We start from the raw sequence: 19,157 nt of genomic DNA, 5'->3' as shown, positions 1-19,157 counted from the left end.
GTTGTGGGAACAGGAGACACAGACAGGAGTAACCATGATGGAGTCTCCCAGACTCAACAGCAGCTAGAAATGTTCGAGTTCCCCTCAGTGACAACATGAGCCCGAAGTCTCCTGACAGAGATGGAATGGGAGGGCACCACTAGGAGGACAGGAGAGAGCCCCACGACCCCCCATACACCCAGGACTGGAATGATCTGTTCCCTTCGGGGCCCAGCAGGGCACAAATGCTACCCAGGACTGGGGCCAGGGGGCACACAGGCAGATAGGGGGGCAGGTGCCCATCTCCGGGAGGCTACACTCAGCCAGCTCCTAGATGCCGTACAGACATACAGGCCCATGGAGCCAGAACTGCCAACCCTTCCAGCCTAGCCAGGTGCCTGGATTCTTAAATGAAAGATGTCAATTTATAAAGGCTCATACTATTTCAAAAAATTGGAAAATCCCCCTCAAAACAGTCTGTGGGCCTGATTTACGCACTCATCTGCCCATCCAGACCTTAAACGACACCTCTGACCTGTTAACTAAGTGCCTAGCACAGGGCTTCTACTCTCCGCCAGCTGGGACACGCTGGGTTTCTAACTCTGAACAAAGCACTATGAGGTCAGTATCTTCACCCTGGGTCCAAATGAAGAAACTGAGGCTCTGAAGCATAAGAAGACCTGTCCTGGGTCACACAGCAGGAGAGGGGGCTGTCAGATTCCAACCCAGGTCTGGGTGACCCCAAAGCCCATGCCTGATGGACTGAAGGGATGTGACGGTTACAGGAGGGCTGAGGAGGGGATGACAGCTGGCTGACAGGGTCAGATAGTCAACAAAACCCATGGTGACATGCTTGGGGAATGTGATGGGCAAATCCCTAGAGCAGAGTCACCCTGGCTCCTCTGAACGTCACACACACCCAGGCAGGCTATGCCACCAGCAGGATTCCAGGCAGCCCCAGGTCACTGCCCACTCACATGCCCACTTACAGGACTGCACCTGTGCCCAGCCAGGGGATGCCAGCAGTGCCAGGAGGACCAGCGAGGCCTGAGGTAGAAGCTGGGTGGACCCCGTGGCCACAGGACCCCTCTCCACCATGCACTGACAAGCAATGTTCTGCCAGACAGTGGGCTCCCCAGGTGGATGGCAGGAGGTCACACACAGCATTCTTTGGACTGTTCCTAGGGGCTCACAGGGCTGGCAACCAAGGAGGAGACAAGGTTTTAGGGCCCAGATCATCTGGTTTGGAACCTGGCTGTGAGTCAAGACAAGTCACTCTCTCTCTGACCTTCGGTCTTCACTTCTGTAAAATGGAGGGGACCCTATCTCTAATTTGTGACAGTTCAGCTGTCACAATTAGTTCAGACTTGTACTATGACAGTTCAGAGCATCATGAAAGAGCCCAGCTTTTGTGGACTTGTCCTTCTCACCACCCCTCCCCCACTTCTTGATTCCTGCTCTTGCCCAAGAAGCTGCAGGCCTCCTGAAATGAGCCAACTTCGGTGGAAATACCTCGAGATCAACCCTTCCAAGTCTCTCGAGTTGTGGACCAGGAAGCAGGGGCACAGACAGGGGATGGTGCTTGGTTACAGTCACACAGCGACTGGGTCTCAGATCCAGGAAGATCTCAGTATCCTGACATCAGCCCTGCGCTCCTGCCACACTTTCTAGATGTACACAGAGCTGCTAGCCACTTCCTACTATCACCTTCGCTTCGCAGCTCTGGCTTCTTTAAGGCCAGATAGGCAATCTCTGTCAGTGACCAACAGTTGCCCTCCTAGCCCAAGGCAACAAGCCACAGAAACCCTGGCCAGTGAAATGTGGTCATCGGGTCATGTGGACAAGTGCGGACAGGGGGCCCCTCCCATCCACACCCTGCTCTGTGACCCTGGGACCTGCACTTCCTCTTTGCAGAATGTTTACTTTCAGACAAGAAGCCACACTCTGAAAAGCCCCCAGTCACTCTTGTGGGGTCACACACACACACACACACACACACACACACGTCGGTACACATGATCAGGAAGTTCACAGAGCCTTTGCAAGCCTATTTTTAGACTCCCCAGGCCAGGAGACCTGGCTTCAGAGCCCACCAGGCCTGAGTAGCTAACTTGTGGGGCAAAGGAAGCTGCATATATGAAAAAAACGTGCTCTCACACACTTTTCTACAAACATGATCCTCTTGGTTATCCTTACTTTCCTCGGTTTTGATAGAGATGTGAGAGAAAAAATGTTTCCTCTCAGTTCTTCTTGAAGTTAAACACTGGCACACCGCAATGACAAACAGGCCTCAGCATCAGGGATGCATCAGGGAGTGGTGAGGTCTGAGGCTCATTGGAGATCACATCCCTATCTGTGGGGGCCCCTGATACTTGCTGCCATGCAGCCTAGACAGCCATAGCTCTAGAACGTTCAAGGCCAGAATCTGCCAAAATGCAAGCAACAAATTTCTAAAAACGTCTCACATGCCAAACAGAAAGTGTCTGGAGGCCCAGTCTGGTCTGAGGTCATCCATCTGCAACTTACTCTGAGGGCTGACACGCTGATGAGGGGCCGTGGCTCCCAGCCTATCTGCCACGGTCAATACCATCCCACCCCCCAAGAGCGAGCAAAAGACTGAATGGTAAAGACCTGTAGTTTTCAATGGGGGTGAGTCTGCAACCATCCCCCTCACCCTGGGGATATGTGGCAACATCTGGAGACGTTTTTGGTGGTCAGACTGAGCAGGGAGGTGGGAAGTTCTATCGGCATCTAGTTGGGTAGAAACAGGGATGTTGCTAAACATTCTAAGATCCAGAGCAGTGCACCGCCCCCCAACACACACACAGAGAATGATCCAAACCCTGCTACAGACCAGAGTCCAGGGAGCTACTCTGGGGGCCACCTTGGGAGTGGGGAAGTCTGTACTTATGTGAAGAGGTCCACTTGACAAGTTCCTCTTAGCAAGGCTGAAGCCCGGCAGTGCCCAGGCTAAAGGCTTTGGCAGTCAAAGGGATCGCATTAGAATTTAACGAATTGGTTTATTTCTGCTTATGGCAAGTGGGTCCTAGTTTTCCATTTAGGGCAGGGAGATGACAGTTTCTTTTTAAATAAGTGTATTTAATTTCTAGAAAGTGAGTCACTTGAAGAAAAGAAAAGGTTAACTATCACAGAGGAAGTGGAATGAATGAGGGGTGGAAGAGGCGACCCAGCAAGGCTATCATATAAATTCTGTAGATATTCAGCACTGAGCACAGTTAGCTCAGACCCAGGGAAAACCCAGGGAGACTCCCTGATGGTGCAAACCTTCCACACCAGGAGTCACTGCTCTGATCGGTACTCAGCAAGGGGACTGCTGGGCGAATTAAGTTACCGCAAAACTTTCTGACCAGATGAAACCAGGGGGCACAGGGTCTTCTGAACACGACCTGCGCCAGGTCTCCAGGATGGCCAAGCCTGCTGTGTGCACAGGAAGGCCTTTCCTCACTCTGTGGTGTTGTTACCCTTCTTACTGGGGGGACATGATCACAGCGATGCCTCAGGAAGGTTTGCCACATAAAAGGCAGAGTAGCCAGAACAGAGGGAGATGCAGGAAACTGATGGTAGAAGGAGGTGGAAGGCATTGAGGGAATGGGAATAAAGGGCTAGGAGTGGAGGGGAGAGAGGGACAATGGCATTAACTAAGCACCCACTTGGTGCCACACCTGTGCTGCTGCCCACACCTGACCTGCATGCCTCACTTAATCCTTATCACAAGATATGTTGTGTCACCATCATCTCCACTTGTGCTAAAGAGACAGAGCCCCAAAGGTTAGCTAAGATCCATACCGGCACCGAGAGGACTGGAGCCCATTCCCTCGCTGCAGGGCCGGAAGAGAACACACACACTTGAGACAGGCACGGAGGAGGAGTGAAGGGACTCAGACACCAAACAGACTGATGGCTGAAGAAGGCACTGCCCTGCTTGAAGCCCCCAGGGGTTTCCTGACACCTACATTAAGATCACAACCCCCACCTTCCCGACTCCTGTCTCCCACTACCCTCACCCCGGCACAGTGCCCCTCACTGTCTTTGAACACAGTTCACACACTCTCACTTGCTGTCACCTTGGTCCTCCCTCCACTGGCTCCTTCTCAAATGCCACCTCCTCAGAAAGGCATCCCAGACCACACACAGAAGGTAGCTTGTCCTGTCCCCAGGCCTCACCTCCTGCTGGCTCGAGTTTGATTTTCCTCCAGTATGAAGCCCAAACACCCCCTTGGCTGGTCAGATCCAACCTGCCTGCATCAATTTCCATATCCAGAGGGCCTGAGACAGGGCTTGGCCCAAAGAAGGAATCCAGCAGAGACTTGGTTATATGAATAAATGGAGAATACAGCTAACTGCCAGGACTGCAGGCTTAATTCCCCCAAGATTACCCAGGCTTCTAGAGGCCAGAGTCAGATGTTCTGGGGTGAACAGGTAAAAGATTAAGACAGCAGGGTCTGTGTCCTGTCAGAAAGGCTGAGCCATGGGATGCCGGGGCAGTGCGGTCCCCTGAGTGTCTGACTTTCGGTTTCCGCTCAGGTCACGATCTCAGGGTTGTGAGGTTGCCCCTCCCACTCCTGCACATGCTCTCCCCCTTACTCTCTAGAATCAATCAATCAATCTAAAAAAAAAAAAAGAAAGAAGGAAGGAAGGAAGGAAAGAAAGAAAGAGAGAGAGAGAGAGAGAAAGAGCCTGAACAAGACCTGCAGTCAGGAAAGGATCAGAAGGGGCTTCATAGTCATCACCATGTGAAAAGCAGGATTCCAACCACCCTCATCGCCCCTGATTCCACACAAGGAAAAGCTATAGAGGATTCAAGATTCCTTCCCTCTTCCCTAGCAGCTACCACTCACTAAGAGAACTGCTTCTTTCAAAAACATGGCCAAAGCTGGCCCCAGGATGTGCTCTGTGGGGTTTCAATCTCCCCAGGACAGGGCGGGCCCCAAACAGCCACAGCAATCTAGAGGGGGACCAGCACGGGCGTCCATTCCTTCCCTTGCACTGGACCAGCCCTAGGCGAGAATGAAAGCAGGGCCCAGTCTCCCAGAGGCGACACCAAGACTGGCAACTGCTGAAATGTGGGTGGTAGAAGGAGAGAGAACACCTGGAACAGAGAGTAAAGGAAAGGAAGACAAATTCCACCTAGAGGTACGGGGAAGCGAAAAGGCCTCACTGAAGCTCTTGCTAACCCCACATGACATCGGAAGGGCGGGCTGGGGGGAGGGGACAGGATGAGCCAATAGCTGGAGGTGCTGCCTCCAATAGCTTAGAAGAACTGGAGAAGAGAACTGGGAAAGCATCCTCGGGTGGCAGACTACAGCCTGTGTCCTGGGTGTGGAATCTATCCTGGGGAGCCGGGGAAGGGCTTTTTATAAGGCAGTGTTACATGAGTAAGTGCCCTCATCCGAGGTCTTTTCTGCATGTCTGGCCTTGTGACGAATTTGCTGTGTGACTTAGAGTAAATCCCAGACCCTCTCTGGTCTGCAGATGCCTCATCTTCAAATGAGTGGGGGCTATGTTGTGCCCAACTGCAGCTTTCCATGGTTTACTCAACACTCCTGGGGTCTGGCTCCAGTGGTGTGCTAGAGCTAGCCTTCACTGGCTTAGGAAACGGATGGTGACATTTCCAGGAATTTTTGTAAGCCGGCTGTTAAAACACAACCATGATTAAAAATTAAGTTACATAACTTTGTAATTTTTGGAATGGTGTTAAAAACAAAGATGACAAATACTCTAAACTCATCCTTTTCCTCATCATTTTACCACATTCTACTGTTACCTCTACTCTGGATATTATTTACCTCTACTGCAAACCTCTTTCCAGCTGTCAGTGACATGGTGTTTGTAGCCTGAAATTAACCAAAGTGGGAATGTTTACACTACGGAAATTGGCAGATGCTCTATATCAGGGGTGTTCTCCTCCAGGAAGTAACTGTTAAATATTTCCCATCATCCCACTCGCTCCCACTCCCGGATCGCCTCTTGAAAAACGGACCCAACCCTTGCAAGACTTTCCCAGAGACCAAAATCTAGCTCAGGGCTGAGGGTCGGGACAGGAGGGATGTTGATGGGGAGGGGTCATTTTAAACCAAAGCAAATTCACAGGGGCAGCCCAGGGGTTCCTACACTCACTCATTTTGGGGCCCTGAGTCTACATCCAGAGCTGCACTGTGGACACTGTCCAATCCAGCACCCACTAACCACACTTGGAATGTGCCTGGTGTAGAACTAAATGTATTTCATTCACTTTTAATTAATTTAAATTTTAAAACTGACACTCAATTCCATTACTTGGAAACATTTATGAATGTTGAGACAACTTTGCATCTACTTTGTCAACTGTAAATTTTATGACATCTAAATATAGATTCCTGGTGAAAATTTAGCTGCTGAATTGAGATGTGCTCTCAGTATAGAACACAGACTGGAGTTGAAGGCTTAGAATGAAAAAGGTAGTAAAATATCTCATTAATAATTTTTATATTGGGCACCTGAGTGGCTCAGTGGGTTAAGCCTCTGCCTTCGGCTCAGGTCATGATCCCGAGGTCCTGGGATGGAGCCCCACATCGGGCTCTCTGCTCCGCGGGAAGCCTGCTTCCTCCTCTCTCTCTGACTGCCTCTCTGCCTACTTGTGATCTCTCTCTGTCAAATAAATAAATAAAAATCTTTATTAAAAAAATAATAATTTTTATATTACTTACATGTCAAAATAATATTTTGGATATACTAGGTTAAAAAATTATTATTTAAACTAACTTCATCTGTTTCTTTTTTTAAAATACAGCTATTAGAAAATTTTACATTACCTATGTGGCTTACGTTACATGTCTACTAGACAGTGTTGGTCTAGAGTATTCTGGGTTGTTTTTCCCCCATTTGCACCATTTGATATTCAAAAGCAAAAGTAGGCTTAAGAAACTACGGCAGGATTTTGCTAAGATTACAAATCCTGGAAGAAAACGAGCTCATCTTGTCAGATTGTAGGTGAGGTGGTTTGGTGAATGTCCACTGACCCAGTCAGGGGGAAGATCTCTCCCTGGATGCCATGGCTGGGGAAAGGGTTCAGGGCAGCTGGGTGAGAGCTGGTTTCTCATGCCCGAGGCCAAGCCCTGAGAGCAGATCTAGGTCCAGGACGGGTTTTGTCAAAGACACCAGCATGACAAAGATGGCTCCTGACACCACACAGGAGGCCTGGATCCAAGACCCATCACGCAGAAGGAAACACCAAAAAGTCAGTACCACTTCCAACCTTGTATCTTAGAACAAGACTTCTTCCTCCCCTACTTTTGCGCATGCTTTCTCTCTCTTCAAACTGCTCTTCCTTCTCCTGGCCCTCTGGAGAACTCCCACGCATCCTTCAAGATACAGCTCAAGTGTCCCTTTTGCAGCTTTTGCTGACCCAGTAATGTTCCCATCTCACAACATTTTCTTACTGCTTTCTGGTTGACCTCAAAGCTTTTACTCTTGCTCCCTCAAACCTGATTTCTTTCTAAAACACAAAATATATCTTCCCTCTGGAAAACTACCACAGAGTCCCCCTTACGTGAAACAGTTCTCAAAGCTTAATGAGCACCAGAGTCACCTAAAAGGCTCCTTAAGGGGTGCCTGGGTGGCTCAGTGGGTTAAAGCCCCTGCCTTCAGCTCAGGTCATGATCTCAGGGTCCTGGGATCGAGCCCTGCATTGGGCTTGCTGCTAACGGGGAGACTGCTTCCTCCTCTCTCTCTGCCTAATGCTCTGCCTACCTGTGATCTCTCTCTGTCAAATAAATTAATAAAATCTTTAAAAAAAAAAAAAGTCTCCTTAAAACAGACTGCTCGGCCCCACCCAGAGTTTCTGATTCAGCGTGTCTATCTGGGTTGGGACCTGATACTTAGCATTTCTCACAAGGTCCCAGGGGTCACTGCTGCTGCTGGTCTGAGGGCGCTACTTTGAGAACCACTGATCTAAAAAGTTAAGTTCTGGGAATGCCCAGTTGGCTCAGTCAGTTAAGCTTTTGCCTTCGGCTTAGGTCATGATCCCAGAGTCCTGGGATTGAGCCCAGCACAGGCTCCCAGCTCAGCAGGGGAGTCTGCTTCTCCCTCTCCCTCTTCCCCTTTCTCAAATTAATTAAAACTTAAAAAAAAAAAATAAAACACAATAAATGTTAAGTTCAAACTCTTCACCTTGGCATTGGAAGCCCTGCACACAACACGGGCTCTAATTATTTATAGCCCTTGTCTTTCCACATGCTGCCCTTGATCCTAGACCACCCGCTTTCCACATGCTGCCCTTGATCCTAGACCACCCGTTCTCCAAATGCCACAAATTTCACGCCTCTGCACCACTGACCATGCTAACCCTTCTACGGGAGGCCCTTTCCCCGTCCTCCACCTCGTTCCAGCAACTTCTGCCTTGATTTCAAAATGTCTAAAACCCAAATCCTCAAAAATGAGGACATGGCAACTTTAAGGGCTACAAAATAACAAACGCAGGCAGTTAAGGGGCAGCTACAGAAGACAGCGGTGAGAAATGGTTCCAGCCGCAGCAGCGGCCTTGGGTAAGAAAGCACCAACCTAAAGGCAACTTTGGGTCAGAACATTCTCATGTATCTATTTAAACAACCTCATGACAGTCACAGCCCAGTTACAAACTGTTCTTCTTTTCTATCTGATTTCCAAACCTGTCACTTTGTAGCTGTGTGGCCTTGGGTGGGAACTTACTTAACCTCTTTCTTTCTTATTTTCATCTGTAAAATGGGGAAAAAGCAACTACCTCATAGAATGAAAAGCAAATGACATAATCGCAGTAAAACAGCTTTAAAAGGCCTTGCTCACAGTAAGCCCTCAGTAAATGTTAGCGTGCTTAGTATTATCCTTGGACCTGGGGAAGTCAAGAACTTGGTACCGGGCCACAATCAATACTGGGGACAGACATATAAAAGATGGTTTTCGTAATGAGTCCATGATCAGCAGTTCAAGAAAGATTATATGGATGGACAGGAGGATGGATGGACAGATAAGCAGATAATGTTGGCTGGGTGTGCTTTGTAGACAGGTAGATGGGAAAATGCCTGGTTAATATGAAAAGTGCCCTGTGACACTAGTTCAGCAATGGACACTACAGATGCTTAAAAATATTCCTAAAGAGGTTCACAGACAAGCAGACAAAAATTCAAAGAGGTCCATCACAACTTTGTTTCTAACAGAAAAAAAAAGGAAGCAGTGTACATATCTAACAATGGAGAAAGGCACAGTCAGAAGATGGAATTCTACCAAATAATCAAATATGAAGATGCAGGTGTTTCCCCCACTCACATGAAAAGTGGTTCTCAACAGACCTTAAGTAAATGGGGTATCTGGCTGGCTCAGTTGGTAGAGCACACAACTCTTGATCTCAGGGTGGAAAGTTCAAGCCCCATGTTGGGTGTAGAGATTACTTTAAAAAAATAAATAAATAAAGGATGCCTGGGTGGCTCAGCCGATTAAGCAGCTGCCTGCAGCTCGGGTCATGATCCCGGGTCCTTGGTTTGAGTCACACATCGGGCTCCCTGCTCAATAGGGATCCCGCTTCTCCCTCTTCCCTCTGCTCCCTCTGCTTGTGCTCACTCTCTGTCAAATTAATAAATAAAAATATTTCATAAATAAATAAGACTTAAGTAAAAAGAGTTAAAGGTAAAGTTGTAAGTATGGGGTCAATTCTTTTTAAAAAACCTGTTGGGGGGCACCTGGGTGGCTCAGTGGGTTAAGCTTCTGCCTTCAGCTCAGGTCATGATCTCAGGGCTCTGAGATCAAGCCCCATATCGGGCTCTCTGCTCAGCAGGGAGTCTGCTTCCCCCACCCTCGCCTGCCTCTCTGCCTACCTGTGATCTCTGTCTATCAAATGAATAAATAATTTTTTTAAAAAATTAAAAAATAAAACTTAAAAACCTGTGGGTATGAGTATGTTTGTGTATATATATATTTTAGAAGCCTAGAAAAATATTTTTTAGGTATGGTTATCTCTGGTACAAAAATTTGAACGGTTTTAATCTTCTTTTTCTGTATATTCTCATTTTTCTCTGCTAACTATATATTTCTTAAAAGAGAAAGCTTTTGAAAAAGCAGCTCGATGAATCAGGACAGAGGAAACACATAGGTACAGGTGTGACCACGAGCTAGAGGGCATGTCCTCTCTGTGCCTGGGTCTCCATCCTGCTCAGCACCCCCTGAGATACCTAGAGACCATAGATGAGGAAGGGTTTGGATTCTGCAGCTGGCAGTCTGGGGGTGGTTTTAAACCCCCAGTGACATCCAGGAGGCGCCCCAAGGAGACACTCAGAGAGGCAAAGGGAAGTTGGTTTCTATCCAGGACTGGAAGGGGAGGCAGAATCCATGGACAGACCACTGGGCGAGCTGGGGGGGGGGTCACATTCTCACTGCCCTCAGACAGTGGCTTCCTTAGGCCCCATCAAATGAGAAGGATCAACTCTGATGGGAGTTTCTAAACTCTCTTTTGGTTTTCTTTTCTTTTCTTTTTTTTTTTTAGATTTATTTATTTATTTATTTGTCAGAGAGAGCAGGAGCACAGAGAGCTGCGGGCAGAACACGCAGAGCAAGAAGCAGGTTCCCCGCTGAGCAAGGAGCCCGATGTGGGACTCGATCTCAGGACTGTGGTATCATGACCTGAGCCAAAGGTAGATGCCCAACCAACTGAGCCACCCAGGCATCCCTCCTTTGGTTTTCTTAAACAGCAGGATTCTTTTCACAAATGAAACAACTCAGTTTTCCCCATCAAGCATCAGTGGCTTGTTCCTAAAAATTGGCATCCCGTGCAAACATAAATAAATAAATAAAACCTGGGATAAATAAATAATAAATAAACACAAATAAATAAATAAATAAATAAAACCTGGGATAAATACATGATAATAAATTAATAAATTAATAAATCCCCCCCCTTTTTTTAAGATTTTATTTATTTATTTGACAGACAGAGACACAGCAAGAGCAGGAACATAAGCAGAGGGAGTGGGAGAAGGAGAAACAGGCTTCCCACTGAGTAGGGAGCCCGATGCGGGGCTCAATCCTAGCACCCTGAAATCATGACCTGAGCTGAAGGCAAACTCTTAACCTACTGAGCCACCCAGGTGCCCCCTCCCCTTATTTTAAAATCACAAAGCACCACTTGTCACCTCCTAACTTCCCATTAATTTCCTAAAATGTAACTAAAGCATAGTCACGCTCTCTCTGAACTTCAGGAACTACCATGATAGGCAGTCGAGCTTCCAACACCCCCCTGCTGACTACCCAGTCGTGAGTAACCTGGTCGCTGTGTGCAGCACCACGGACCTGGACAGGCTCTCCCAGCTGCCGCACCCCTGCAGACACCCAGGCCTGCCGCCCCTCAGCTCCCTCTGCAATACACCTACGTGTGCTTCTGAAGCATGTGCAAAATGCCTACATGTGCAACTGTATCCACAATTCATTCCGCATTCATTCTGCACAGTGATTCTGTAACAAATGTTGCTCTGAGCTTTGGGAACACAGATACGTTGCTTTACCTAGAAAACACTTGCTGAAAAAGAGTCCAAAGAGACACCTGTGTTCTAGAAGTCTAGGTTTTATAAACTGAGAGGCATTCAGACCAGACAAGGTCCACGGGACAGGTATTGTGTGGGGCGGGTGTGCCCGGGGCAGACCCGGGAGCACTGCAGGATTACCCTAGAGAAGCTTGGGGTGATCCTGAGTTTGGAAGGTGGGGCTCAAAGCTGCACTGTGCACATCACACTCAGGCTGCTGATGGAGAACAGGGGCTCTTAAGGGTCCCCCTTCCTTAGCGCCACCACTGAAAAGAATCCCCACACAGCACCCACAGCTAATAACAATGCCACTGTTACAAATAATAAAGCAGCCAACAGTCACCGAACATATGAGCTAGGTACCATTATTACCCCCATCTTGCAGTTGGAAAAACTAAGGCAGAGAAGTTAAGAACCTGCCTAAGGCTCTCCAACTTGTAAGGGCCAGAGTTGGATTTGAGGCCTGGCAGCAGAACTTTAGAGTTCTTTCCTGCTCTAATCCAGTGTCCCCACTCCCCGCAAAAGTGGGGAGCTCTGCAGGAAGGGAAGGAGAGGCGGGACCTCCAGCCCCTCTGCTTCACCTTCTTCTCACCCCAGCCCTTGCCCTCAAAGCAGACACTGAGAAAGAACGGAGGGCCTCTGAACCAGGCTAGCTTGGCCTACCACACCACAGGGACCCAGAGAGGACAGCAGGTGGCCCTTACCCACAGCTTCCCATCGTAATAGTAGGCTCCCAGGAGCTTGACAATGTAGGGGTGGTCACAGGTGGCCAGGATGTCGATCTCCACGGTGTAGTCCTCCAGCTCCTCCTCACTCTTGGTCTCAATTACCTTGGCGGCAGCCAAAGCACCTGTCTCCTTGTTCTTGGCCTGCAAAGTGGAGACAGAGAAGGTCAATGAGGCCTGCACAGCAAGAAACCAAACCCGGGAAGCCATCCTACAGAGGCCCGTGGAGTGTGCCCGCAGAGGCCAGGGGTCCAGACTGTGGGGGACTATGGGGACCGTGAGGTCAGAGCAGGAGATCCGCTGCTCCTGACAATGGCCAGCGCGGCTTATTTAGTCAGTGCAGAGGGCATGTGTGAGAGACAATGTTCGACATTTCGTAATCATGTTTTTTATTTTTATTTTTTTAAGGTTTTACTTATTTGACAGAGACAGGGGAGAGCCCAAGCAGGGGGAGCAGCAGTCAGAGGGAGAGAGATAAGCAGGGAGCCCGATGGGGGGCTCGATCCCAGGACCCTGAGCTCATGACCTGAACCCAAGGCAGACTTAACTGACTAAGCCACCCAGGCACCCCAGTTATAATTTTTAAAGTATAACATACCCATCCTATGGCATAAATAAAAACACAAAAGTGGCATAGCTCTACAAATACCAACATGGAAAGACTGTTGAGTTGCTCAGTAAGGGATCCCAGTCACTGAACAATAAAGTGATAGGACACCCTTTTTTTTTTTTTTTAAGAGTTTATTTGACAGAGAGAGAGAGAGAGGGGAGAGAGCACAAGCAGGGGGAGAAAGAGAAGGAGAAGCAGGCTCCCTGCTGAGCAGGAAGCCCATCACAGGACTTGATCCCAGGACCTTGGCATCACAACCTCAGCCAAAGGCAGACACTTAACCAACTGAGCCACTCAGGCACCCTAAAAACAGTCAATTTTATGTTATGCATATTTTACCACACTCTTAAGAACTGAGAGCAAGGGAAAAATAACCACATGCAAGCAACTCCAGCCACAAGGAACCAGTGTCCAGGAAAAGGGAGCAGAGCCCACGTACGCTCAGGAGGCCCCATGAGCCCCAAGGGCTGCAGCTGGGAGCACTCTGCGCTGTGCTGCATGAGGGAGCACACTTTCCTACAACACAGGCCCTGAAAGCCAGCCACTTGTCTGGAGCCTCTGACTCGCCATCTGTGGGAGAGCACGGGATACCAAGCTGCCCTGGACTCCGTGAGCAGCCGGGTCACTCACCACTGGGGACAGCATCGATGCCGCTCGCCTCAGGGAACAACTCTGCAACCTGAGGAACCGCAAATGGTGATGTCCCAGCTGCTCCCACACGCCTAGCACCTCATGAAGGACAATGGGCCTTCACATTGCCTCCCATGGCACCCAGCACCTCAGTGTCCCCACTCTACAGGTTCAGAGGCCAGACATGGCTGGAGCTGGGGTTGTGGCACTGGAATTTGAATCTGAGTCCTCTCATTTCTAAGACTCTGTGCACTTTCCACTATTACACTATCATCTCCAGAACTCAGAAGCCTCTAAGACTGGTGCCAACAGACACCTACAGGTGCTCCCAGGCCAGTCCTGCACAGGGCACCCTCTGGGCAAAGACCAAGCTGGGGTGCCTGGGTGGCTCAGTCAGTCAAGCAAAGATATAGCACCCTTGCTCCTGGCCTCAAGGTCCCGTTGGAGACCCACCCCTCTACTGCCAGTGACTGGACAGCATGCTCACGGGGGAGGGGAACTGAGAGGGGTAGTCGATCCTCACCAGAGAAACTTCCGGAAGGGAGTGATGCCAGTGGGCCTTTTTTTTTTTTTTTAAACTCATTTGTAAATTTATTCCCGTTTAAAGTATCTGTTTCTGTTAACTGAGCTACAAAGTCCCCAGGCCCCCACTGCAGTGACAACAATGGTCTCCCACTGATCAAGGTCACGGAACTACAGTTCAGCACAGGCTAACTCACTTATCTCCTTAATTACCCGACGGACGGTGCTGGTGCTGTGACTGTCTCAGGCGCAGATGAGGAGATGGAAGCAGCGTCCCCAGCAACATGGGAGACAGGGCTGGTCTGGACCCTTGCTGCCAGGTCTGCACTCTTTGGCCGGCCCACCCGTCCCCCACATGGTCCCTTCCACATGAGGCCTGGGGTGTGGGGGAGGGAATTTCACATGGAACCATTCCCTGGGGTCAATCCCGGTCCTGGAGCTCACCTGCTCACTTGCCCTACCAGAGTAGAGTGGGGGCCTCTCACCTAAACTTGGTTTTAAAGGTTTGTTGAAAACACCTGAGGAATTCATGAATTCAGCCATTGGGTGCTTGTGCTCTCGTGTTCTAACTCTCTCTCTCACCTGATTGTGTACCTGCCCTTTCATTTCCGGTAATGCTGATTTTTGAGTGTCCCTAAGAGGGCCATCAAAGTACCCTTACACATTGCACAACACGCATGCTCCATCCCTCTAAACACAGAAGAGGAGGGAAGACCTGCTCGGCTCCTGGACGGAGAAGAAGGTGGAGAGCTCAGTGGGATGGCCAGAGCTGGGGCCGGGTGAGCACGGTGACCACCCTGACCATGCTCTCCTGAGCCCCAGCCAGAGCAGTACAGGGGAGAGCTGAGCTGGGCTTGAGCCACCCCCACCCCCAATCATTCACCTTTCACTCCTCAAAGGCGGTAAAGAGAGGCTGCATGTCACCTCTTCCTGGGTTTCCTCAAAATAGTATTTTCTCCCCCGGAATTGGGGGAGGCCCAGGCAGGGACTATTTCCCATGAGTGCACAAGACCTTGCCCGCCTCCTGAAAGGTGGCATTGACCAGCCCTGGGCGCCAGTGTCAACACCGAGGGACACCCACTGCCCAGCACCTCGCTCAGATTATAGAGAACAGAGCCTGCCAGAAAGGGGTTAGTTGGCAGCGGTCATGGTACCTAAAGTGACTTGGCCAAAATTAAATTCCTTAAAAGCCTGGTTGAGGCAGCAAGCTGCTTACCCCAATGTCAGAAAACGTAATAAGGTTGATGATAAACACAGCTAACATTGCCTGAGCACTCACTGGGTGCCAGGACAGCCCTTAAATGGAATTTCTCACTTCATCCTCCATCTAGCCCTTGGAGATAAGGATTAGTATTCCCTACTTACAGATGAGAAAACTGAGATTTTGAGAGGCACCATGATAGGCCTCAGGTCACATAGCAAGTAAGGGGGAAAAGCAGATTCAAATGCAAGCCCACCTTGCTCAGAGAGCCTAAATCCCAAATCTCTTCTCAACCAGTCCCTCTCGATGAGCACCCTGCTCCATCTCCCGTTGCTAAAGATAAATGAAGACCACAACCAACAACGTGCTTGGCAGCTACTGGGTACTAAAAGTACCAAAATTTATCCACCCATAAGCCATTAAGGCAGGTGTTAGCCATTATGCCCATTTCCCAGATTAGCAGACTAAGACTCAAAGGGGTATCAGAACCCACCCAAGACTGTGAGCTCTGGTGGTCTCCTAAACCCCAGGCCAGTGTTCTCTTCACTACACTAGACTCCCAGGAATCAACTTCTCCCCCACTCCATTCATCCATTCAACCATTATATACTGAGCTCATGTTATAGGGCAGAAACTTTTCTAGTGAACGAGGCAGCACTGGTGGTAGGAATCATTGTCCTCCTATGACATAACTCACCCTTCCTGATTTTTCTCCAGTGGAGCTAACCCACCGACCTTCCCAGTCCCCAAAATACAATGGAGCAGAGTCCACTTTCAACTCTAGAAGTGGGTGGGCGACTCGTCCTGGTCAATCGGAACAAGAATGTGACCACATTAGCCAATGAGATGCAAGCTCACAACAGTAGCGGAGGCGGCTGAGGCTGCCCCAAACCCCGCTTCGTGCCAGCCTCCAACACTGAGGCAGCAGGCCTGGAGGTTCGGGGACATGTGCTTGCAAGCAGAGCTTGAAAATAAAACTAGCCGAAGCAACAAGGGCTAGAGAGGGCACAAGAGGACACAGTTTGATCCCCCGGATTAATTTTTACACCAAGGAGGTACTATTAAGAGCCTCATTTTATGTAGAAGAAAACTGATGCTCAGAGAGGTGAAGTCACTTGCTTGAGAACATACAGCAGGTAGATAATAGGACCGGGAGTTGAATGCAGGTCCATGTGGCTTCAGCATCCATGTGCGGACCTCTTTGTCCTCTTTTCAGATTCTGAAAAGGTTCTGCCTGGGTCTCAGTTTCCCTCTCATACAGTAGAAGGGCGAGGAAATGATGCCCAAGCTCCCTCTGCGGTCAGATGTGGGGGCGTCTTGGAGAGTGGGTGGGTCTTGGAAAGCTAGGGGTGGTCCAAGTGGATGGGGCACCTGTGGGAGTTGACAAGCAAGGAGTCACATAAAGAACAAGTGGCTGCCTGTGGCCTCTGACGTCCATCTCTCCCACTGGCGGAGGGAAGGCTGGGGTCCAGCAAAGGATGGAGGAGCCCCCGCCCAGCCTTCCACTGCTGGCTGGCAGTGACTAATGCCTCAGCCCACACCCTTGACAGCAGACACACAGTGGCCACTTGTGTTTACTGGCCCGGGCACCTCTGTGGAACAATCTTCCCCCTTGTGAAGCTCTCGGAGCCCAGCCTGGAGGAGGTGGGGACAACTCTCAAAACAGGGAGCCCTGCCCCACCCATGGGGCCCCAGCCAGTCCAGTCAGGGGCTGAGGGCTTCCTAAAAGTCAACCGCAAAGCAGCAGCTGGTGGGGACCACCCCCAGGCCCATCCCTTTCCGTCCCAGCTGCAAGCTGATCACTGTGTGACTCCCTCCTCCTCCAGGGAAGAGCAGGTATCACAGAACTCAGAGATCAGAAAGAACATTAACCACCACTTCTACGCCCCAACTCCCTAGTCTCCTCGCACGCAGATGATGAAACAGAGTTCATACAAGTGAATGCAGTGACCAAGGTCCAATCTGGGACAGCTGCCTTATCCCCTTTGCAGATTCACAACTCTCTTCTTTTGGCAACTGCCTCTCTCTCTTGGTGCAAGGGGATCATAAGAAGCTCAGCCCATCGGGTCCCAGTGCACAGCCCAGGCCCAGCCACTCACTGCTGGCCCTTTCAGCCATAGCTAGTGGTTCACACTTGCACAAGTGACCCACGGCAGGCCAACAGGGTTGTATCTGGGTAGTCTGGGGTTTTATGGTTTTTTGCTTAAGTTATCAGGAAAGTGGCTTTTTTTCTTTCTTTGGGGTTGCTAAACAGGTAGAATGAAAGGCTGGAGAGTCTTATAGCCTATGTGGCCAATCCTTCTGAGACCCTGCCTGAGGATGAGGTCCTGACAAAGGAAACAGAGCCCACAAATGGAGAAGGGCAGATAATGAGGTCTGTGGACACCTGGAGCCAGCTGTTCCTGAAGACCGGGTTTGCCCTTAGACTTTTCAGTTACATGAGCCAATAAACTCCCTTCCGGACTTCTGCCATTTGCCACCAAAGAGTAAGTAAGTTTGTCATCTCTGGAGGTATTTCAGCAGAGAACACGTATCCCTGGAGGCACCTCACCACACAACACACATGTAACACAGGCCACCTTCAAAAGGGTCACCAAGACCTACCAAGTGACCTTCACTGAGGCCTCTCAGAGGACCTAACTGAAAATCCAGAATACAAAGATCCAAGTAGAAAACACAGTTACTAATGGGCCACAGGCAACAGAAACCAGGGGATTCTTCTGCCAAGAGAGTTTTCCTCCGAAAAAGTAGAGATGTATATTTATTAAATTACCAGAAACAAAGAATAATGGGAACATCTAGCCTGGGTGACAAAACAGGTGGTAAAATGAGTCTGCTCATTACTGATAAAAACAGACTCAATCCTCCAGAGACAAAAATTGGCAATAGGTTTTTAAAGCCTCTTCTCCCTCATCCCTAAGAATTTAAGACCAGGAAACTATTCAAGTAAAGACAACAAAAGAAGGGTACTCAGATCCTGTTCACAGGAGTCCATAATGATGGCAAGAAAATGCAAATGACCTAAATGTTCAACAATAAGACAATGGCTAACTCAGTGAGCTATTAAGCAATGCTTTAAAATGGTAAATAAGAAGACAATACAGTAATGAGAGAAAATAATTAAGCCTTAATTGCCAGTCAACAAGGCAGGGTAATAAAAGTAGAGCTAAGCTAGAACTTTGGGAACATTCTGGGTATCTACAAATAAGGAGGACCTGAAAACAGCATAAGGAATACAATTGGTTTATGAAAATTAATTTCACTCAGTGACATCTGACAATTATCCATAGAGGTCCCAGCAAGGACAGACTGGGGATGGTGCCCAGAAGTGAACCTTTTATCTTGACCTTGTCTTGAATATATCCATGGATGGGCACCCTCATCTGTCCAATATGGCAGTTACCGGCCACATGTGGCTGCCACACTGAATAGAGCAGAAACAGTACGTTCCCATCACAGCAGAAAGTTCTAGTAGGCAGCATTGCATAGAAGGCTGCACCTCGCAGAAAATACTTTCTCCCAAAGGTGAGGGGGCATCTAAAACTCACTGCCATGCTCCAGACCCAGCCTCAGAAACACGTTGTTTCTTCTTCTAGGAACAAACAAAGGTCTCAAGGGCCAAGAGTGGGTAGAAGCAGCTCAGGTGGTGATCAGTCACTAGCGAGGTCTCCTAGCAACCTGGCTGGGCAGCAGCAGGCATGAGGGAAGGCTCCCAGCCGGCTGTCAGATAAGCAGCCTGTGGGGGTCAGAGCCAAAGAATGGAGCAGACAAGGCAAAAACTTTCTATTTTCCCCAGCCTCTTGATGCCGGATGGCTGTGTCAAATACAGTTCAGGCCCCTGGAACTGAGGAGGGGCTTGGTCTGTGTCCCACAGTATACAGCTGTAGCATCCCTGCCCGAAAACATTTTCTCTTTGGACAGTGAGGTTTGTGACCCATCACAGGAAA

The 19,157-nt window shown here is 49.3% G+C and overlaps 1 protein-coding gene across 2 annotated transcripts in view; it reads right to left on the bottom strand.

The window, feature by feature from the left end:
* The window catches only part of STK10 (serine/threonine kinase 10), a 118,866-nt gene that overhangs the window by 83,101 nt on the left and 16,608 nt on the right, over positions 1-19,157 (bottom strand). The window contains exons 1-2 of one of the 2 annotated variants that reach the window (XM_045075606.1): positions 16,342-16,410; positions 12,227-12,391 (exon numbers count right to left, since the gene is read on the bottom strand). In XM_045075606.1, the coding sequence (XP_044931541.1) occupies positions 12,227-12,391; positions 16,342-16,395 (219 nt within the window). In that variant the 5' untranslated portion in view covers positions 16,396-16,410. Of the gene's footprint in view, positions 1-12,226; positions 12,392-16,341; positions 16,411-19,157 lie in introns of those variants that run through there. The other variant, XM_004737603.3, reaches the window with a different exon arrangement.

This window comes from Mustela putorius, unplaced genomic scaffold (assembly GCF_011764305.1).
Source record: "Mustela putorius furo isolate JIRA1106 unplaced genomic scaffold, ASM1176430v1.1 tig00000145_pilon_pilon_pilon, whole genome shotgun sequence".
NCBI lineage: Eukaryota > Metazoa > Chordata > Mammalia > Carnivora > Mustelidae > Mustela > Mustela putorius.
The sequence above is the reverse complement of the archived record's forward strand: the minus strand, read 5'-3'. Positions and strand labels throughout refer to the sequence as shown.